General features: G+C 47.4%; 1 protein-coding gene across 1 annotated transcript in view; it reads right to left on the reverse strand.

Annotated features, from left to right (window-relative positions):
* TJAP1 (tight junction associated protein 1) overlaps window positions 1-24,090 on the reverse strand; it is a 111,037-nt gene that overhangs the window by 52,728 nt on the left and 34,219 nt on the right. The window contains 1 exon segment of the mRNA XM_030195870.1: window positions 6,742-6,900. Within this exon segment, the coding sequence (XP_030051730.1) occupies window positions 6,742-6,870 (129 nt within the window). The 5' untranslated portion in view covers window positions 6,871-6,900.

Here is a 24,090-nt window from a genome sequence, read left to right on the forward strand (position 1 = left end):
CAAAACAAAGGAATGTCCGATGTCCCCTGCAGATAGGGATGTGAAGATTAGCTTCTCCGTAGGTCCAGGGAAGTGAGAAACTCACTGTGCCAAACAGCGACAATGACCAATCTCAAAAACGTCAAACAGAAGTCGGAAACCTTTAGAGCTCTGTTCACTCTTTGGAGGTCTAATTAGTTGAAAAGTGCCTCTCTCTTGGGAACCACAAAAAAAGTAGCTTCCAGAACCACATTCCTCCCATGGGACTGGAACCACTGCCTGGAGATGAAGCAGCTTCCTTGAGGTGTCTCCAACAGCCCCTGCCTTTCAGCGAGAGCGACAGAGAGACTATTTGAACTCCAGGGCATAACCGTTGAAAATAGACACAGAACAATTGGAGGTTAACTGGATCTAGAGAATGACACAGGGACCCGCAGAAAGGTAAAATTATGTATAATCATACCTGATAATTTTCTTTCCATTAATCATAGCTGATCAATCCATAGACTGGTGGGTTGTGTCCATCTACCAGCAGGTGGAGATAGAGAGCAAACTTTTGCCTCCCTATATGTGGTCATGTGCTGCCGGAAACTCCTCAGTATGTCGATATCAAAGCTCCATCCGCAGGACTCAGCACTTAGAGAATTACACCCACGAAGGGACACTCTGCCCAGCTCACCACCGCCGAAACGGGGGAGGGGAATTAACCCAGCTCATCCCCACACAAGTGGGGGAGGGGAATCCGTCCAGCTCATCCCCGCGGAGCGGGGGAGGGACACCACACCCGCCGATGCGGGGGGATCTGGCTTATCCTGCAACCGCAACCGCGGGAGGAGCTGACTGACCCTAACACCGCCGAAGCGGGCGGGGTACAAAGCTGCCCTACAGCCGCACGAAGCGGGAGGGAGTGCCGGCAGAATTTATGTCTCAATCCAGCCCCGTAAAACGGGGGGGAGAGGAATGCAGCAGCTCACTGTAACACAAACTCGTCTCAACTCTTGAAGAATCCAAGTGAAAAAACTTGAACACGAAGTCTTTCTGAAGTAACTGAAGACTAAACTTGAACCTGAAATGCAACCAGAATAAAAACAGTACAGATATCTGGGAGGGGCTATGGATTGATCAGCTATGATTAATGGAAAGAAAATTATCAGGTATGATTATACATAATTTTACCTTCCATATCATCAAGCTGATCAATCCATAGACTGGTGGGATGTACCGAAGCAGTACTCACCCAGGGCGGGACATTGAAATCCCTGACCTCAACACTGAAGCTCCAAACCGGGCCTCCGCCCGTGCAGCCACCGCCAAACGGTAAGCTTGGAGAATGTATGAGCCGAAGCCCAAGTTGCCGCCTTGCATATCTCTTCCAAGGAGACGGATCCGGCCTCTGCCATCGAGGCCGCCTGAGCTCTCGTGGAGAGAGCCTTCAGCTGGATAGGCGGCACCTTCCTTGCGGCCACATAAGCCGCTGCAATGGCTTCCTTGACCCATCTTGCCACTGTAGGCTTAGCAGCCTGCAGACCCTTACAAGGACCTGCAAACAGGACAAACAGATGATCCGATTTCCGGAAATCATTGGTCACTTCCAAGTATCTGATGATGACTCGCCTCACATCCAGATATTTAAGAGCAGAGTACTCCTCTGGGTAGTCCTCCCTACGAAAGGAAGGGAGACAGAGCTGCTGAATCACATGGAAGCGAGAAACAATCTTGGGCAGAAAGGAAGGCACTGTGCGAATAGTCACTCCTGCCTCAGTGAACTGCAGAAAAAGCTCTCGACATGAGAGCGCCTGGAGCTCGGAAACTCTTCTGGCTGAAGTGATAGCCACCAAAAAGACTGCTTTCCACGTCAGGTCTTTCAGAGATGCCCTTGACAAGGGTTCAAAAGGCGGCTTCTGCAATGCTCTTAGCACCAGGTTGAGATTCCACGCAGGCACCACTGAGTGCAGAGGAGGGCGCAGGTGATTAACTCCCTTGAGAAAGCGCACCACATCTGGCTGCGAAGCCAGGGAAGCACCCTTCAGGCGGCCCCTGAAGAAAGCCAGAGCCGCTACCTGGACTTTAAGGGAACTGAGCGACAGGCCTTTCTCCAGACCTTCTTGCAGGAACGCCAACACTGAAGAAATTGGAGCAGTGAAGGGAGAAAGTGAGCCTGCTTCACACCACGCTGCAAAGATACGCCAAACCCTGGCGTAAGCAGTAGAAATAGAGCGCTTCCTCGCTCTTAGCATAGTGGCGATGACCTTGTCTGAAGCCCTTCTTCCTCAGTCGCTGCCGCTCAATAGCCAGGCCTTAAGCCCAAAGGGGGAGGGATCCTCCATCACCACGGGACCCTGATGTAACAGGCCCTGCTCCACTGACAGCCGCAGAGGATCGTTCGACTGAGAGCCTGATCAAGTCCGCATACCAGGGACGTCTGGGCCAATCCGGACCCACCAGGATTACCCTGCCGGGGCTTTGCCACCCGGTCTAGCACCCTGCCCAACCTGGGCCAGGGCGGGAACACATAGAGGAGCTCTTGTGTCGGCCACTGCTGGAGAAGAGCATCTACTCCCAGGGATCGAGGGTCCCGTCCTCTGCTGAAAAAGCGCGGCACTTGGCAATTGGCCGATGACGCCATCAGATCTAGGCTCGGCTGGCCCCAGCGCTTCGTGATGTCCAAGAACGCCTGAGCAGATAGTTGCCACTCTCCGGGCTCCAAGGTATGGCGACTGAGAAAGACCGCCTTGACATTCATGGCTCCGGCAATGTGGGCCGCTGAAAGCTGCTCCAGGTTCGCTTCCGCCCACTGTCAAAGATTCATAGCCTCCTTGGCTAGAGGGGCGCTCTTGGTACCTCCCTGGCGGTTGACATAGGCCACAGCCGTGGCATTGTCTGACAGGACCCGTACAGGCTTCAACACCAGTACCGGGATGAACTCCAAAAGCGCCAACCGAATGGCTCTGAGTTCCAGGAGGTTGATAGACCACTTTGCCTCTGCAGGAGACCAGAGCCCCTGCGCTGTCCTTCCCAAGCAGTGGGCTCCCCAGCCCGACAAAGAGGCGTCCGTCGTGACGACAATCCACTCTGGGATCACCAGAGGCATTCCCGCAGACAACTTGTCTGTCTGCATCCACCAGCTCAGCGCCTTGCGCACTGCTGGGTCCAAGGGAAGGCGCACGGCATAATCCTCCGACATCGGAGTCCAGCGCCGCAGCAAAGATTGCTGAAGTGGTCTCATATGAGCCCTGGCCCAGGGCACTACTTCCATCGTGGCCGTCATAGAGCCCAACAGCTGCACATAGTCCCAAGCCCGAGAAGGAGAGGCTACTAGGAATTGGTCCACTTGAGCCTGAAGTTTGACAATCCGATTGTCTGGCAGGAACACTCTGCCCACTTGGGTGTCGAATCGAACTCCCAGGTACTCCAGGGACTGAGTCGGGCGCAGCTGGCTCTTCTCCCAGTTGATGATCCATCCCAGGGAGCTCAAAAGAGCAACTACCCGGTCCACAGCTTTGCCGCACTCTGCATAAGAGGGGGCTCGGATCAACCAGTCGTCCAGATAAGGATGGACTTGTACCCCTTCCTTTCGTAGGAAGGCCGCAATGACCACCATTACTTTGGAAAAGGTCCGCGGAGCAGTAGCCAACCCGAATGGGAGGGCTCTGAACTGGAAGTGTCGGCCCAGGACTGCAAAACGCAGAAAGCGTTGATGAGGAGGCCAGATGGGAATATGCAGATACGCTTCCTTGATGTCCAAGGAGGCCAAGAACTCTCCTGCCTTCACTGCCGCTATAACAGAGCGGAGAGTCTCCATGCGAAAGTGCCGCACTTTCAAGGCCCGATTGACCCCTTTGAGGTCGAGGATAGGCCGGACAGAACCTCCTTTCTTTGGTACCACAAAGTAAATGGAGTAACGTCCCTTGCCAAGCTGACTTTCTGGCACCGGAACGACCGCGCCCAGGCGGATCAGATTGTCCAAGGTCTGCTGCACTGCCACAGCTTGACCGGAGACTTGCAGGGAGAGAGTACGAACCCGTCTCTTAAGGGTCGGCAGAACTCTAGCTTGTAGCCGTCTCTGATGACTTCCAGCACCCACGCGTCTGAAGTTATTGTGGTCCACTCGCCCCGAAACGAGGACAGCCGTCCTCCAATCTGCACTGGGGCGTGGACCAAGGCCCCGTCATTGGGTACGAGACCCTGGGGGAGGACCGGAGGGAGCCCCTCCGGGACGGCGGTCTCTGCGAAAGGAATGCTGCTTGGGGGAGAAATTCCTCTTGAAGGAAGAGGGGGCAGAGGAACCCGACTTGCCCGGGCGGTACCGACGGGCTTCCTGCAACCGTCCTCTGGAGGTACCGGGACGAGTACTAGCCCGAGCCCTGACCTCTGGTAATTTCTTGCCCTTGGACGTGCCGAGATCGGTCACGATTTTGTCCAGCTCGACCCCAAAGAGCCGCTTGCCTTTAAAAGGCAATCTAGCCAGGCGGGATTTAGAGGCGTGGTCAGCAGACCAATGTTTCAGCCAAAGCCACCGCCACGCAGAGACTGTCTGAGCCATGCCTTTAGCTGAGGCTCTCAAGACATCATACAGCAAGTCTGCCAAATAGGCTAAGCCCGATTCCAGGGCCGGCCAATCAGCCCTCAAGGAATGATCCGAGGGGGAAGCCCGCTGCACCATAGTCAGGCACGCCCTGGCCACATAGGAGCCGCAAACAGAGGCCTGCAAACTTAAAGCAGCTGCCTCAAAGGACGACCTTAAGGCCGCCTCCAATCTTCTGTCTTGGGCGTCCTTTAGGGCCGTGCCACCTTCCACCGGCAAAGCCGTTTTCTTAGTCACCGCAGTGATTAAAGAATCCACGGTAGGCCACAGATAGGCCTCACGTTCACTCACAGCCAAAGGATAGAGGCAGGACATAGCCCTAGCCACTTTAAGGCTCGCTTCCGGGACATCCCATTGAGCCGAAATTAAGGTGTGCATGGCATCATGCACGTGGAAGGTTCTAGGCGGGCGCTTCGTCCCCAGCATAATGGCAGAGCCAACAGGGGCTGAGGGAGAGACGTCCTCCGGAGAGGAAATCTTCAAAGTGTCCATGGCCTGTAACAACAGGTTGGGCAAATCCTCTGGGCTAAAAAGCCGCGCTGCAGAGGGGTCATCCGCTCCATCCGAGCGGGGATCTATCTCCTCCAAGGAATCCGCAAGGACCGTTGGGAGACCTCAGACACGCTGCCCTCATCTACATCGGAGGAGACAAAGTCCTCCAAGGCCTGGGAATCAACCCGAGGGCGTTACCTCTGGGAACCTCAACCTCTTTACCAGACGAGGGAGCAGGGGCAGCGTTTTGCATGAGGAAAGCCTGATGCAGCAGCAAAACAAACTCGGGGGAGAAACCCCCCAGACTGTGCACTTCCGCAGCCTGGGCAACAGCCCTAGACGCACCCTCAACCGGCGCTCACACGAGCGGGGGAGAGACATGCTGCGCATCCAAAATGGCGTCCGGCGCGACACTCCGCGAAGGAGCCGCGCGGGAAAAAACGGCGCTTAACTTTAGCCGCTTTGTGCCGTCGCCCAAATTAAGGGCGTTCATGGCATTGTCTCCAACCTCAAGGGCGGCCCACGAAGAAGCCGTCCGAGCCGCGTGGCCGGCCAAGATGGCGGAGGCGAGGAGCGGGGGATGGGCGTTTATGGCGGGAAAAACCGCCACGCCGGAGGAAGGACCGGGACATTCATCGGTCACTAAGCTGTCACCCATCAAGGGCGAATCAGGCTGTAAAACCCCCCGCATCCCCTTTAGAAGCGCTCCAGCGATCCGGGGAGCGACCCTTTGCGCCCTCGCCCTCCGACGCCATATGCCACGAGGAGAAGAATCGGGGAACCCCCTGCCCGCTATAAAAAGGTAAAATTACCTGCTTGCCGCTCCGAGCTGTAACGAACTGGTGTCCCAGTGAGTAGCTGCAATGAACGTTTAAATAAACGTCGAAATAAACGCCTTTAAGGACGTTTAAAATTTTTTTTTTTTTTTTTTTTTTAACGGAGCCAGCGGGAGGGGGGAGAAAAGGAGGGACCTGGCACCACCAGGTTTGCACTTGCTCAAAAGAGCCCTCAACCCCAGGCCTCAACAAAACCTAAGGATTAGGCTTGGAGGCCTAGCCAGAGCTGCTGCTGTGTGTGACCACCACCTGCTGAGATAGAGAACATACTGGGGAGTTTCCGGCAGCACATGACCACATATAGGGAGGCAAAAGTTTGCTCTCTATCTCCACCTGCTGGTAGATGGACACAACCCACCAGTCTATGGATTGATCAGCTTGATGATATGGAATAAAACTTTTTTGCTGCATTTACCACGGGTGTGGGAGCAAAACCTTTTACCATCCTGCGGGAGCAGTAGGGAAAAAAAAAAAAAATCTTGCTCCCACAGAAACCCCCCCTCCAAAAAAAACCCAACCCTACAATTACCGTTAGTCCGGCATCTCCTTCCCTTCCTTACCTCCCCTTCCCTGCCCCTTACGTCTTCCTTGCAGATCCCCCACAGGTCTGCTCCAGGGCCTTCCCTCCTTTGCCGACTCCCACCTTCTGAATTAACTTCCTGTTAGGAAGCGCTTGAAGACCCTGTGCAGCAGAAATAGAGAGGGTGGATCCCTTACTGCTTCCCCCAGAGAAGTCCAACTATCTTTTTACCATTGCTTGAGGATAGGATCTAGGAGGAAGGGAAGTTCCACTGCAAACCTCATATAAGGGTGTGTGACATTTATAAAAAAAATAAAAAAAAATGTTACCTGGCATTGTTCAGGGGCAACAGCCACCTCATCCTGGCCATCTGTCAGTGTTGGTGGCTCATAGCGAAGCTCTCGATGCTGGGGAGGAGCCTTTCTGTATGGTTTCTTAGCTGGAGCAGCACTTGCCATGCTCACCACTCTTGCATGGAAATTCCTTGCCTACAAAGAAAGAGAGAGATTATCACAAGAATGGCAGTAATGCAGATACACTGAAGATGAGGCAAATTCAGGCTCCATCCCATTCTCCTTACCCTTATCCAAGCTTCCAGCTACATTCTGCACAGTGGCTGAGTGAAGATCATAGCTGCAACTAGCAACTATGTGATGGGCACTGGTTGTAAATTAGACACTGAACATCCCCCACCCAATGTTACATCACAGGCACAAAAAGTACACATATATACTCTTCATAAAACGAGAGAGGCAGCTAACATACCTCCCCGAACAGTACTGATCATGCTCTTTAGAGGTTAGGGTAAGGGCTAATGCATACTGCCTTTCTGTGGTACAACCAAAGTGGTTTATATATATATACTTTCTCTGTTCCTAGTGGGCTCACAATCTATGTTTTGTGCCTGGGACAATGGACTGTTGGGTAACTTGTTCAGGCTTACGACAGCCACAGTGGGAATTGGACTCAGTTCCTCAGCCCACTGCACTAGCTATTAGGCTACTCCTCCATACTGAAGTGTATGCAACTAATGGCTAGATTTTAATGAATGGAACAGAGATGACCAAGAAAATGGGTAGCAAGATCACAGGACTTGCACCAATGGATAAAAGCTTCATTAATTGACCTGACACGGCCATGTTTTGGCACGTACATGCAGCAGGTGTCCTTAAAATTCTGCACAGTGCCAATTATTCTTGTAAAAATTTTTTTAAAAAGGTCCTCAAGTCTTTATCAGTCAAGCATTTTCTACTTCCCTTGAGAATGTCTCATTCTGCTATTGCACAAACTTCTAGACTTTCCTCCTGAGTGTGCAATACTTGAGTACTGCATATACTTCCATGCTCTCCTGCTCTTCTGGTTTTATCAGGTCAATTGTTCCAGGCCATTCTACCACAGACCACTACTCAGTTTTGAGAAAAGTTCCTCGTGAGAGAATCCTGATAAAATTAAAAAGTGATAGGATAGGAAGCAATGTTCTGCTGTTGATTAGGAACTGGATAATGGATAGAAAACAGAGGGTCCAAATCCCATCTTTTTTTATGTGGGGAAAAACAAAAACAAAAAACACAAATTACAGAAGTTCAAGCATGTAACTTTTCCAGACTGCTTATGGGCCCATGACATTAAGAGGCTCATGCTCAAAGCACATAGACTTACAATGTTACGTTGGTTACGTAACTTTGTAAGTCTATGTGCTTTGAAAATGAACACCTAAGTTCCACAGGTTACTATGAGGCATATTTTCAAAGCACTTTGGGAGGCTAAGTTCCATAGGTTTCTATGGAACTTTGGGAGGCTAAGTGCTTTGAAAATGAGCTTGTATGTAACTTTGTAAGTCTAAGTGCTTTGAAAATACGCCTCTATGTAACTTTGTAAGTCTATGTGCTTTGAAAATGAACACCTAAGTGTGTGTGTGGGGGGGGGGGGGGGGGGGGGGCTGCTGAGCTCTTATGATGATGGCAGCCTGAAACTTGTGCTCCCACCAACTCTGTTAAAAAGGCATTTACAACTTTCTTTCGTCATTTAGTTTCCACTGTGACTGTTCCTGATGCCTTCAAACATGCTGTAGTCACACTACTCATTAAAAAACCTTCTTTGGACCCTACCTGTCCTTCCAACTATCGCCCCATCGCCCTCCTCCCTTTCCTATCCAAGATACTTGAATGTGCTGTTCACCGCCGTCGCCTTGACTTTCTTTCTTCTCAAGCTATTCTTGATCCACTTCAATCTGGCTTTCGCCCTCTTCATTCAACTAAAACAGCGCTTGCTAAAGTCTCCAATGACCTGTTCCTGGCCAGATCCAGTCTCTATTCTATTCTCATCCTTCTCGATCCATCTGCTTCTTTTGACACTGTTGATCACAGCCTACTCCTTGATACACTTTCCTCACTTGGATTTCAGGGCTCTGTTCTTTCCTGGTTTTCTTCTTATCTCTCCCATCGTACTTTTAGTGTATACTCTGGTGGATCCTCCTCCACTTCTATTCCACTGTCAGTTGTTGTACCTCAGGAATCTGTCCTGGGACCTCTTCTTTTCTCCATCTATACTTCTTCCCTTGGTACTCTGATCTCATTCCATGGTTTTCAGTACCATCTTTATGCTGATGACTCCCAGATCTACCTCTCCACACCAGAAATCTCAGCAGGAATCCAGGCCAAAGTATCAGCCTGCCTGTCTGACATTCCTGCCTGGATGTCTCACCGCCATCTGAAACTAAACATGATCAAGACTGAGCTTCTTATCTTTCCCCCTAAACCAACTTCTCCTCTTCCCCAGTTCTCTATTTCTGTGGATAACACTCTCATCCTCCCTGTCTCATCAGCTCGTAACCTTGGGGTCATCTTCGACTCCTCTCTCTCCTCTGCACAGTCAGCAGACTGCTAAAACCTGTCGTTTCTTTCTCTATATCACCAAAATTCACCCTTTCCTTTCTGAGCACACTACCAGAACCCTCAACCACATTCTTATTACCTCTTGCTTAGACTATTGCAACTTGCTTCTCACAGGTCTCCCACTTAGCCATCTCTCTCCTCTTCAATCTGTTCAAAATTCTGCCGCATGACTTATATTTTGCCAGTGTTGCTATGCTCATATTAGCTCTCTCCTCAAGTCACTTCACTAGCTCCCTATCCGTTTCCGCATACAGTTCAAACTCCTCCTATTGACTTATAAGTGCATTCACTCTGCAGTTCCTCAGTACCTCTCCACTCTCTCCCTACACTCCTCCCCAGGAACTCCGTTCACTGGGTAAATCTCTCTTATCTGCACCCTTCTCCTCCACTGCTAACTCCAGACTCCATTCCTTTTATCTTGCTGCACCATATGCCTAGAATAAACTTCCTGAGCTGGTCCGTCAAGCGCCATTCTCTGGCCGTCTTCAAATCTAGGCTAAAAGCCCACCTTTTTGATGCTGCTTTTAACTCCTAACCCTTACTCACTTGTTCAGTACCTTTATTTATCATCCCCACCGCAATAATTCCCTTATCTCTTATTTGTCCCGTTTGTCTGTCCTAATTAGATTGTAAGCTCTGTCGAGCAGGGACTGTTCTCTTCATGTTCAAGTGTACAGCGCTGCATACATATAGTAGCGCTATAGAAATGATAAGTAGTAGTAGTAAGATTCTGTCTCACCTATCTAAAGATTCGCCAGATATTATCTTCTTCCAAGAGACCCATCTCAACAGCTATGAATCTGCAAAATTACAGAAGAGATGGTCTCATCCCACTATATTCTCCCCTATCCACTTTAGTTAGGAAACGCTCTGATCTACTCAATAACATCCCACAATGCTGATGCTGAAGGTAAGTGGGTTAAAGTAAAGTACATACCGCCACAACAACAACTACCAAAACAATGGAATCATCACGAACAACATCAAGATAAAAGGAAAAAATGGGTATAACAAACCTCCACCATCAGCAAATAGACATCTAAGAAAAATCAACATAATCTCAAACCTTACTGATCCCTTCCAATCAATCCAATTAGGATATACAAATGCCAGATCTGCTGTTAATAAAACAATAATAACAGATTGGATTACTGATGACAACCTAGATCTAGTAATCATCAATGAAACTTGGATTCATGTTCATAATGACCCCATATTACTGGATCTTTGCCCACCAGGCTACAAAATTACTCACTGGTCACGAAAGGGAAAGAGAGGAGGAGGCATTACACTAATTTACAAACCTTATCTTACAGTAACAACTAAAACCGAATCCATAACACCACAACTCGAAATTGCCTCCATTAGTATAAACCATTCCACCTTGCTTGACTATTTAAACATTATTTTGTTTTACAGACCACCAGGATATTGGCAAGAATGCCAACCACAATTCATGGACTTCATTTCAAATGCCCGTGTATCTAACTCTAATCTTCTAGGGGGATATAAATTTGCACCTAGAAGACCATAATGCAAAGAATACTCGAGAATGCAAGAACTTTCTCCAACTATGGGAATTTAATTGGATTAATACCCAAGCAATGCATACTAAAGGACATAAGCTTGACCTCATCACACACAAATTCTCTTTAGATCAAAACTTTATACTAACAGACATAAAATGGTTTGAGGTACCATGGTCAGACCACTTTAAACTAAACTTATCCAAACAATGGCGGAGAGAAAAAATCTGGTCCAGAAACAAGAACGCAAAACTTACACCACAAGAGGCCAATTGATCCGGTATTATTCTGGCAACAGTTCTACATGAACGAATGGTCAGTACAAATAGATTCCAATCAATACCTCCTAAATTGGGACAATAGATGCAGGAACATACTTGACACAATAGCACCATCACAAACAAGAACATCGCGAAGACATAGTTCACTACCTTGATTTAATGATGACCTGAAAAAACTAAAAACCCAAGTAAGAAGACTTGAACGAGCATGGAGCAAAAAGAAAGATGAATGCACATTTAAAGCATGGAAACAAATGTTAAGAAAATACAAATACACAATCAGACAAAATAAAAGGTCATATTACAAATCCAAAATTGGGCCAGAATACAAGGATATACATAAGCTATTCCAATTTGTACATAATCTTCTAGACACCACACCGGTTACCACAACCAATACAGATACCCCATCAGCAAATGAATTAGCCACTCACTTCCACGAGAAAATTATCAAGCTACGATCCACCCTACCACTTAACTCAACTGATTATGAAAAATTCATTAACTGTTTGGATCCTGCCATTGATGAATATCCAGCTGACCGAATCTGGACAAACTTTGATTTACTGAAGGAAGAAACAATCACCCAAGTGATCAACAAATTTACCAAGTCCCATTGCAAATTAGACACATGCCCTAGTTACTTAATAAAAATGGCCCCTCAATGTTTCATAACAGACCTCACCTCCTACTTAAATTACATGCTTCAACATGGATTTTTTCCTATGGACAAATACAATATACTACTCACACCTATCCCCAAAGACCTGAAGAAAAAATTAAATGATATAACTAACTACTGCCCAGTTGCTTCCATCCCTCTTGTAGTCTGACAGGGTTTATCTGTCTGTGATGATAACCCCCTCCGATGTCAGAAGAGCACTACGGCTCTCAATGTGAAGCCTTATATATATATATGTAGGCTGGAGGTTGAGGAATTCTGAGGCTTTTCCCTTGTTGTATTTTCAAAATTAGAACAGATACACTCCACAGAATCTTTAGTGGGATAGATTCAAGTACTTTTTTCTGTACCACAGCTATTATGAGAGCTTTTTACCTTGTCCCAGAAATGCCACATCCAGAGGCGTATTTTCAAAGTTTCTAAATGCTCTGAAAATGAGCCGCGCCATAGTCAACCAATCTGGTTTCAGTGTACTCTACTTGGTGATGTCCAGACATACAACCGTTGTTTTGGTTGGATGAAAAATATTTTCCAGGGCATATACTCTTAAGAAGCTGAAGTGGACTTGTCTCAAATTAGCTTTTATTTAAATCATGTTACTTTGCCTTGCTTGGGCCCTATCCAATCTGCCACATTAAGTGCGTCAATTCAGAAAGTCAAATAACTGCATTTACACAAAGCTCCAAGCCCAAATAACTTTACAGCTGAATTTTAAAAATTCTAGGGCAATTGGAGTCTAATTATGACTAAGCCTTGCAACCAGGCTATATTCCCAATAGATACCAATACTGCATTGTTAATTGATTTCCAAACTAGGCAAGGATCCAGCATTACCCAAGTCTCACTGACCTACATCTCTCTTAAATCTCGATATTACGATTATGACAAAGGTATTGACATAGATTGCCTTTATATATTCCACAACTTATTGGGGAAGAACAGGAAAGTTTTGTTCAGGGCAGAGAATTGTAAACGTGCACAAGCTACTTTTGGCATTAGTGCATAGTCAGCAAACTGACTATCCTGTCCTGGTGGTAGGATTTGAAGCTAAGAAAGCATTTGATAAAATATGGGGGGAAGGGGGATGGGGTCTTTGATATGCTCCAAACATTTGTGAGGTTTATATATTGCTTGGGGGTTTTCCTAATCGACTTTGTATTTTGAATTATACTGTATGGTGCAATATACAATTTGGCCTCATGTGTTTAATAAAACCTCATTAAAAAAAAAAAAAAAGAGCATGTGATAAAGTAGGCTGGAAGCCTTTGTTTGGGACATGGCTTCATTAGGGCTGTTCAAATAATATATACTAACCCTATGGCAGAAGTACCTTGAGTGAATTTCTTCAAAAAGGTGGTAAATAAATCCTAATAAATAAATAAATAGCCAATGGAATGTAGTCTGCAATCTTCTCCATCACTCGGGAAACAAGGCAAGGATATCACCTACTGCTAAAGTGAAAATACTTACCTGTAGCAGGTATTCTTAGAGGACAGCAGGCCATTCATTCTCAAATGTGGGTGATGTCATCCTCGTTGCCTGGTGTCTAGTGCTTTTAAAGCGTATATGACTTTACGAGCACGTGGTAGCATCCCCACCACTCACACTGAGTGCTTACCTGAACGCTGCGAGAGCATGGGACCAGAAGTACAGTACAAAAGCATTGAAAACAACTCCAAGGGGAGGAGGGAGAGTATGTGAGAATACCTACTATAAGTAGGTATCTTCTGTTTCTCGGAGGACAAACAGGCCATATTCTCACATGTGGAAATCCCTAGCCACCAGGCTCACCAAAAACAAGAAAGGTCAAGTGGAACGCACAACGGCGAGTGTAAAACAATAATTAACCTGAAACTATATACATACTGTGAGAGTGCAGACTGGAACAGAAGAAAACAGGCTTAGGAGGGTGGAGTTGGATTCTAGACCCCAAACAAATTCTGCAGACCTGTCTGTCCAAATCAACTATCGCATCAAATATCCTGCTCAAGGCAGTAGTGTGATGTGAATATGTGAACTGAAGACCATGTTGCAGCTTTGTAAATTTCTTCTATGGAGGCTGACCGCAAGTGGACTACTGACGTTGTCTTGGATCTGGCACTATGAGACTTGACATGACTGGCAAGGGTCAGCCCAGCCTGGGCTTAAGTGAAAGAAATGCAATCTGCCAGCCAATTAGAGACTGTGCATTTCCCGATGGCAACCCCCAATCATGTTGGGATCAAAATAAACAAAAAGCTGGGTGGACTGACTTTAGGGCCTAGTCTGCTCCAAGTATAAGGCCAATGCTCGCTTGCAGTCCAAGGTGTGCATCTCGCTTTCACCAGGATGAGCATGAAGTCGCTTCACTGGCTCCCGATCCGCTACCATATACAGTTCAAGCTTCTCCTATTGACCTTCAAGTGCACTCAATCTGCAGCCCCCCATTACCTCTCTACCCTCCTCTCCCCGTATGTTCCCACCCGTAACCTCCGCTCTCAGGACAAATCACTCCTTTCTGTACCCTTCTCCACCACCGCTAACTCCAGACTCCGCCCCTTCTGCCTCGCATCACCTTATGCCTGGAACAGACTTCCTGAGCCCATACGCCATGCGCCCTCCCTGCCCATTTTCAAGTCCTTACTCAAGGCCCATCTCTTCTCCCTTGCTTTTGGCGCCTAACCACCTTCCCATTCCTGATACCTTCACTGACTACATAGTTTTTACCTTTAGATTGTAAGCTCTCTTGAGCAGGGACTGTCCTTCCTCATGTTTAAACCTGCACAGCGCTGCGTAACCCTGGCAGCGCTATAGAAATGCTAAGTAGTAGTAGTAGTAGAAAGAATGCTGGAAGAACGATTGACTGGTTTAGATGGAATTCCAATACAGCCTTGGGGTGCATGTGGTGAACTACTCTGTTATGATGAAATTTAGTGTAAGGTGGATCTGCGACCAGGCCTGAAGCTCACTGACTCTGTGAACTAAAGTAAAAGTCACCAAAAATAACACCTTCCAGGTCAAGTTCTTCAGATGACTGGAATCTAGCGGCTCAACGGGAGCTTCCATCAGCTGTGTGAGGATGACACTGAGGTCCCATGACAGAGGTAGAGGTTGACTGGGGGCTTTGTCAAAAGCAAACCTCTCATGAAGCAAACAACTAGGCTGTCCAGAGATGGGCTTACCTTCTACACGGTGATGGTAAGCACTAATTGCACTAAGGCAAACCCTTACAGACTTGGTCTTAAGACCAGACTTGGAAAAGTGTAGAAGATATTCAAGCAGGGTCTCTGCAGGGTGAGAAACAGGATCTAAGGCCCTGCCCTCACATCAGATGGCAAACCTCCTCCATTTGAAAGAGTAACACCTATCATTGGAATTTTCCTGGAAGCCAGCAAGACTTTGGAGACTCCCTCTGGAAGATGCAAGGAAGCAAATTCTAAGTTCTCAACATCCAAGCTGTAAGAGCCAGGAATTGGAGGTTGGGATGCAGAAGCGATCCCTCGTTCTGCCTGATTAGAGTCTGAAAACACTCCAATCTCCAAAGTTCTTGGAGGATATTTCCAGAAGAAGAGGGAACCAGATCTACCTGGACCATGGTCTTGCTTGAGTTTCAGAAAAGCCTTCCCCCACAAGAGGTATGGGAGGATACACATACAGACAACCATTCCCCCAAGGGAGGAGGAAGGCATCCAACGCTAGTCTGTTGGTGCCCTGACCCTGGAACAGTACTGAGGGACTTTGTGATTGAATGGAGTGGCAAAGAGATCCACCAAGGTGCCCCACACTCAGAAAATCTCATGGGTAAACACTTGTGTTGAGTGACCACTAGTGCAGTTGCATGACCCTGCTCAGTCTTTCAGCCAGGGTGTTGGATTTGCCTGCCAGGTATGTGGCCCTGAGAACTATCCTATTCTAGACAGCCCAGTGCCACCTCCCTATGGCCTCCTGACACAGAGGGTATATGATCTGGTACTCCCCTGCTTGTTGGTGTAATACATTACAACCTGATTGTGCAGCTTATCTCTGAAAGCCTTTAGAGTGTTCCAGATTACCCACAGCTCCAGGAGGTTGATCTGAAGATCTGCTTCCTGAGCTGATCAAGCACCCTGGGAGCGGACCCCATCCAGATGAGCCCCCCACCCCAGGCAGGATGCATTCATTGCCAGCACCTTCTGGGGCTGAGCAATTTGGAATGGAAGTCCCACGGCCAAATTGGATCAAATCGTCCAGCAGTGGAGGGACTGAACCAACTCTGGAGTCACTTGGATGACATCTCCTAGGTTCCCAGAGGCCTGGCATCACTAGGCAGTTCTCATGTGAAGATGTGCCATGGATGTGACATGCATTGTGGAGGCCACCTGGTCCTGGAGGCACCCCAGCCACAATGAATATTCATGAGAGAGATTTGCATCCCAGTGGAGGCAGTACATGCTGATCTCTCTCATGAATATTCATTGTGGATATCCTGAAAACCTGACTGGCTGGGGTGCCTCCAGGACCAGGTTTGGGAGCCACTGATCTAGTCTGATCACACTACTAGAATGTAACGTTTATTGTGGAGGGGAGGACAGCTGTGGAGGAGTGGCCTAGTGGTTAGGGTGGTGGACTTTGGTCCTGGGGAACTGAGGAACTGAGTTCGATTCCCACTTCAGGCACAGGCAGCTCCTTGTGACTCTGGGCAAGTCACTTAACCCTCCATTGCCCCATGTAAGCCGCATTGAGCCTGTCATGAGTGGGAAAGCGCGGGGTACAAATGTAACAAAAAAAAAAAACCTCAACATCTGCCGACCTGTGACCCGCTGGCTGGCTCAAACCTGAGTGGCAAGGGCGACTAGAGTGTCCACCCTTGGCCTAGGGAGCAAGGCTTGTGACTGCTGTGCGTCTACCAGGGCTCTAATGAACTCCAATTGCTGAACTGGGAGCAGATGGGACTTTTGGGATAATTTAATACAAACCCTAGTAGCTCTAGCACCCAAATAGTTCTTTGCATGGATTCCTGAGCACCATCCTTCAACGTGCTCTTCCCCAAGCAATCTTCCAAGTAGGGAACCATACGGACTCCCAGTCTGCATAGCGACGCTGCGACTACCGCTAGACACTTGGTGAAAAACCTAGGAGCTGACGCAAGGCCAAACAGCAACACACGGTACTGGAAGGGACAAGTTCCCACCTGAAATCCGAGATACTTCCTGTGGCCTGGAAGTATCGGGATGTGAGTGTAGGCATCCTTTAAGCCCAGAGAGAATAGCCAATCTTGAGCAAGAATCACTGGGAGAAGGGTGCCCAGGGAAAACATCCTGAACTTTTCTTTAACCAGGAATTTGTTCAGGGCCCTTAGGTCTAGGATGGGACCCCCCCCCCCCATCTTCTTTGGCACAAGGAAGTACCTGGAATAGAATCCCTTCCTGTCTTCCTCTGGTGGAATGGACTCGACCACGTGGGCCTTTAGAAGGGTGGAGAGTTCCTCTGCAAGTACTTTCCTGTGCTGAGAGCTGAAAGAACCTGCGCTTGGAGGAAAATTTGATGGTCTTTTGATGCCAATGAAAAGCATAACTGAGACAGATAATTTGAAGAACCCACTGGTTGGTAGTTACAAGGGGCCACCTTTCTTGGAAAAAAACTCAGCTTCCCTCCCACCAGTAGGTTGATCGGCATGGTCACTGGTACGGCGGCTATGCTCTACTGAAGCCAGTCGAAAGCTCATTCCCTGCTTTGACTGGGGAGCCGGCAGGGCCTTAGGCACACGTTAATGGCAAGAACAAACACACTGGGCCTGTGCCTGCTGAGGCTAGGAGGAGCATATGGTAAAATTATGTATCATACCTGATAATTTCCTTTCCCTTAATCACCTTTGAGAGTAGTAGGGAGCTCTCTTCATACTGCTTAAAAACCTCCTGATGAGGAATATGCAGAAGGTGTCCATCGGGAGAAAGTATCGATGGTATCAGTATGCTTCTTTATGAGGTCGTGACCTCCTCCACCTTCTCTGCAAAAAGGTCACCTCCCCCCCCCCCCCCCCCCCCCCCCACGGCATCCGCCATCTCTGCTTGGACCACGAAGTCCAAGTAAGAGACATGCATCATGAAGAAGTCTGTGCATCACTATACTCGAAATCCAAACCCGCTTTGACACGGTTGATCACAGCTTACTCCTTGATTGCGTTGTCTTCAACTTGGATTCCAGGGTTCTGTTCTTTCCTGGTTCTTCGTCCTACCCTCTCGCTGTCGCACACTTAGTGTACACTCTGTTGGATCCTCTTCATGTCTGTCTATCCTATTACCAATCCGGTGTACCTCATGGTTCTGTTCTCACGGTCCTCTCCTGTTCTCCATCTTACACTTCTTCCTTGGCTCTCATGATATCATCCCATGGCTTTCGAATACCATCTCTACGCTGATGACTCCCAGATCTAACCTCTCTACCCCCAAAATCTCAACCAGCATCCAGACCAATGTACCAGCCTGCCTATCTGATATCTCTGCCTGGATGCTCAATGTCATCTGAAACTTAACATGGCCAAAACCGAGCTTCTCATCTTTTCCCCCTAAACCCACCTCTCCTCTCCCCCTTTCTCTATTTCTGTGGATGGCACTCTCATTCTCCCTGTCTCATAAGCTCGTAACCTTGGGGTCATCTTCGACTCCTCTCTCTCCTTCTCTGCTCACATTCAGCAGATTGCCAAAACCTGTCGTTTCTTTCTCTATAACATCAGCAAAATCTGTCTTTCCTCTCTGAGCACTACCAGAACCCTTATCCTCACCTCTCGGCTAGATTATTGCAACCTGCTTCTCACCGGCCCTCCCACTTAGCCATCTCTCTCCTCTTCAATCAGTCCAAAACTCTGCTGCGCGACTCATTTCCGCCAAAATCGCTATGCTCACATTAGCCCTCTCCTCAAGGTCACTTCCACTGGCTACCTATCCGTTTCCGCATTCAATTCAAACTTCTCTTACTGACCTATAAGTGTATTCACTCTACTGCTCCCCAGTACCTCTCCACTCTTGTCTCTCCCTGCATCCCCCCTCGGGTACTCCATTCTGTGGATAAATCTCTCTTGTCTGTCCCCTTCTCCTCTACTGCTAATTCCAGACTCCGTTCCTTTTATCTCGCTGCACCTTACGCCTGGAATAGACTTCCCGTTTTCAAATCCAGGCTAAAAGCCCACCTCTTTAACGCTGCTTTTGACTCCTAACCACTACTCACTTGCTCTGTACCCTTTTATCCCCACCTCTTTAATTCCCTTACCTCTTAGTTGTTCTGTTTGTCTGTCCTATTTAGATTGTGAGCTCTTTGAGCAGGGACTGTCTTTTCATGAATGGTGTACAGCGCTGTGTATGCCTTGTAGCGCTATATTAGTGATAAGTAGTAGTAGTACTCTGGGCAGAGATCCTGGATGCCACATCAAAAGTATCATAAGCGCCCCAGCCAAAAACTTACAAAACACTTTCTGCTGCTTGGCCAACTCGCGAAGAGATTCAGCCAAATTAGACATACTGTGCACCAAGTTCCAGAAGTAAAGGCTTGTGTAGAGCTGGTAAGATTATATGCGGAAGATGAGCAAAGAGACCTGATATAGCTTCTGTCCAAGAGTCCAGGGTTCAAACTTCCCTGCCTGAGGGTGTTGAAGTAAAGTCCCTAGAACTCCTGGCTCTTTTGAGCGCAGATACCACCAAGGAATGATAAAGCAACTGTGGCCTATCAAACCCAGGGGAACTTTTAATGGTGCAATTTTATTGGGGAGGACAGGGACCAACAGAGGGGATTCCCAGCTCTTCAACTGAACATCTCACAGGATCTTGTGAAGCGGAACCATCAAAGCCTCTCTAGGAGGAGAGTTGTAGTCCAAGGACTCGAACATCTAAGCTCTGGGCTCGTCCTCCGTCTCCAACCGAATTGGAATGGCAGCCGCCATTTTCCTCACAAAAGCAGGAAAGGAAAGGCTCTCAGGTGGAGACTTACTTCTTTCCTCTGGAGGGGAGGGTCAGATGGGATACCATAGGACTCCTCCTCTGAAAAGTACTTAGGGTCCTCATCAGACATCCATGAAGCTCCTAATAGCTGTCAGCAAAGAACTCCTCAAGGGAGGGCTAAGACCAAGCCTGTCTCGAGATAGAGGAACAATGTCCCTGCCTGGAAGGGCGTTGAGGTGTAAGCTACAACCTCAACTTCAGCAAAGTTTCCTCCATCGATGTCAAGGAGTACAGGTAGCTGTTGACACTGGTACCACATACGGCATCGGTGTCCGAGATCTCACCACAGGCTGAGGGCCCTGCGGGGCAGCAGAAGCAGAATGGCTTCCCGGGGGCCTTGCACAGTGGCCAACATTGAAGCAGGTGGAGACCTATTCGATGCATGTACACTCCCAGTATCAGACCTCGGTCTCACAGCCACGGGGACTAATGCTGTGCAAGTGCCAACGCCAAAGTCGATGCAGACGATTCAGACTGAGCTCCAAAAATTGTGTCTTTGAGCCTCTCTGGACAGCCAGGTTATTTTCTGCATATACAGGCAAAGAATACAGTTGGCAGGGGAATGTTCTGCCCCTTGACACTAAAGACATCAAGAATGGGTGTCTTTGCCAGAGATAGTCCTATTGCACTATGAACAGTGCTTGAAGCCTTCAATGACATGGAATGAAAAACAGCCATGGCCAAATCAAACAGCTCAATGGTGAATGAAGAGAGTCTACAGAGCATGCAAAAAAACCAAGGAAGCTTAAAAGGGAGGAAAAACTTAAAGGAAGGGAGAGAAAAATTCCAAAGGAAAAGAAGCCAAAACCAGGAAAAAATCCCACAGGGAAAGCACCAAAAGCTAAAAAAAAACCAAAATCAAACTCACACACCAGACACTGTGAGGAGCGCAGGACAGCACATTTTCCCCTCAAGGTGCTTGAAGAGATGCTGGTCCTGCGCTCTCATGGCAGGCAGGAAGGCACTTGCGCGGTGGGGATGCTACTGCGTGCTCTTAAATTCATATACATTTTTAAAGTACTCCACACCAGGCAATGTGGATGATATCATCCACATGTGAGAATATGGCCTTCTTGTCCTTGGAAAATATTGTTTCTTCTTTTCTTGGAGCCCCTTTTGCATTTGCTTCAAGCAGAGGAGGATATGGAGGGGGCCACACTAAGAGGTTAGACATCAAAATACTAGCCTTTACCATGATATACTCATGACATTTGAAGAACACACAGATCTCCTTACCAAAGGTGCTGGAATAGTTTAAACAATTTGGAGCTGTCTCATGCCTGAAACTTAATCCGACTAAAGCGTGCACAGTTATCAACATGGGCTACTGTTAAGAAACGTTATTTTACCACCAACTTGTGCTCTTTTAGCACAGGTCTCATTTTATGCAATAAAACCTAGATACCAATACCTGGGGTTAACAGTAAAATAACACAGATTAGTAGCCCATGTTGATAGACATGGGGGAAGCCACTGCTTGCCCTAGGACTGGTAGCATGGAATGTTGTTACTATTTGGGTTTCTGCCAGGTACTTGTAACCTAGATTGATCACTGTTGAAAGCAGGATATTGGGCTAGATGGACCATTAGTCTGCCCCAGAATGGGTATTCTTATGTTCTTATGGTAACGCACCCTCTAAATCTGAAGCCTTGCCCACACACACGCTAAATTGTGGAAAGAACAAGTGAGCCCCTTTCTGAACTGGATATCAGGGTCTATGAAATACTTGGGTCTTTAAACCTGGTGTCTTATTTGCCACTACCATAAATACTGCCGTAAGACTAAATTAAGATTGTATGTAATAAATTGAATGAAGGGTGTATTAGCCATGTGGGCAGTATCATCATATTGTAAAAGCGGATATGAGAATACCATACCACCTAGACAATTTCTGTCTTTGTGGCATCGAGAAGAGGATGTACATTTATACTGTATAATTCAGTTAGGTTCACTGGTATAACCTAACTGATTTGCAAAGCCAGTATTTGATCATGAAGGAGAGTAACCTGCACAAAGCAGTAGCGTAGGCAGTGGAGGCCTCAGAGGCTCAAGTCCCCCGCTCTGGGGTCAGGCACCTCCAAAACTGTGGCAGCCAATACATGGCTGGAGGGGGTGCTCAAGCCCCACCCGCCAAAGAGATTTGCTGCTGGAACCTTGTCCGTGCTGCCTGAGCAGCAGCAGTAAGTCAGCATGGTGCTCTAGCTGCTGATGCTGGTACTTCCATGCATGCTTAATTCATGTACTTGAAGTGCTAGCTTCAGAAACTGGAGCAGCCTGCCTGCTTCCCTGTTTCTCAGACAGCAAAGGAAGGGCTCCGGCGGTGTAACTTCTGCTAGTGGGGCTTGAGCATCCCCACTAGCAAAGGAATGATCTGGGGGGGGGGGGGGGGAGGGTGGGTAGGAACATGGGTACGGAAGCAGCAGGGGGGACAGAGAGGAAACACTTGGCCCCCTAGTCCCTACACCCCTTCCACAGAGTAGTAGGTACAGTTCTCCCACCTTACTGGGCAGATTGCATAGACCATGCAGGTCACTATGTTCTGTCATATACTATGTTACTATGATAATAAACTCAGTGCCCTTGGTATGACTAGTTTAAGTGGAAGAAGACAGAGGGTGTTGGTAAATGCAGTTCACTCTGAGGAAAAAGAATGTTACCAGTGATGTGCCACAGGGATGTCATTGGCCCTGCTCTTTTTAACATCTTTGAAACTGATATTATGGAAGGTTTTCCTCTTTGCAGCTGATATCAAACCCTGTAATAGGGCAGACGTCCCTGCATGAGGAGGGAACTAGCAAAGCTTAAAGAATGATCAGAAACTAGCAGTTAAGATTTAAGACTAAAAAAAATACATGGTCATGCATTTGAGCTGCATAAACCCGAGGGAGCAGTACAATATAGGGGGTGAAGTACTTCTGTGCAAAAAAAAAAAAAAGTGTGTGATTTACTACTAATAACAATTTTATAGCACTACTAGACTACGCAGCTCTGTACATACTATTGCAGGTAGTTTCTCTGATCCTAGAGGGCTCGCAATCTAAGTTTTTGTACCTGGGGCAACGGAGGGTTAAGTGACTTGGAGCTGGAGTGGAATTGGACCCAGGTTGCCAGGATCAAGGCCCACAGCACTAATCATTAGGCTACCCATTAGGCCCGCAGAACTAATCATTAGGAAATGGCCAAAGCCAGAAGGATGCTCAGGTGCGTAGGGAGAGGAACAGCCAGAAGGAACAGGGAGGGATAGTGCCTCTGTATAAGTCTCTGGTGAATCCCTATTTAGAGTACTGTACAATTCTACAGAACTCACCTTCAAAAAAAGATATAAACATAATGGAGTCAGTCCAGAGGGCAGCTATATCAGTGGTCTTCATCATAAAGCATATTGGGACAAACTTAAAGACCTCAATATGTATGCTCTGAAGAAAGGCGGCAGAAAGGAGACATGATAGAGAAGCTTAAATACCTCCATGGCATAAATGCACAGGAGGCAAGTCTCTTTAAATTAAAAAGGAAGTTCTGGAATGAAGGGGCATTGGATGAAGATGAAAGTGGATAGACTTAAGAGTAATGTAAGGAAATACTTCTTTGAGGAAAAGGGTAGTGAATGCCGTGAAATGGCCTCCTGGTGGAGGTGGTACAAACCAAGACTAACTGAATTCAAGAAAAGAATGGGACAAATATGTGGGAACTCTAAGAGATAGTAGATGGTATGGATGGGCCTTTTGTCTTTATGTGCCATCATTTTTTTGTTTCTACTACGTGCAAGAAAGAAACCCAGTGCAGGAATTTTCAAGCTGTCTTGGAGTTCGTCTGGTCTACTCTCCCTCCTAGAGCTCAGAGCAACCTTTCAAATCAGAAATTTTCTGGAACGATGTAGTAGCTTTGAGATATCTGCAGGATATCTACCCCACAATTTTGGATGTGTGAAGTGGAAGGGTAGGGTGAATATAGTTTTACTGAAAGGAACCAAAAAAAAAAAACAGTGCAAACAAGTCACTACCCATTTCATGTGTTATTTACATTTGTAATTAAGTTGGTTGGCTAATGGACAGGGCATGTAAAACCAACTACTCTATACCAATACCAAAGCTGAAAGACTCCACCAAGCCTCCTTCAGATAGCAATATTTACCAACCCAATTCTAACCTCCCTTTCCTTACCAAGATTGTTGAGAAAGTTATCCACTTATAGCTTCAGGATTTTATTACAAAAGCAAACACACTACATCCTAATCAAAGCGGATTTTGATGGCACCATAGCACGGAAACTGCCCTGCTAGGTGTCATACTAACACATTCATCGTCATTTAGATCAACACAGTTCAGTGGTTTTACTTTCACTCGAT

The sequence above is a fragment of the Microcaecilia unicolor genome, chromosome 3, assembly GCF_901765095.1.
Source record: "Microcaecilia unicolor chromosome 3, aMicUni1.1, whole genome shotgun sequence".
NCBI lineage: Eukaryota > Metazoa > Chordata > Amphibia > Gymnophiona > Siphonopidae > Microcaecilia > Microcaecilia unicolor.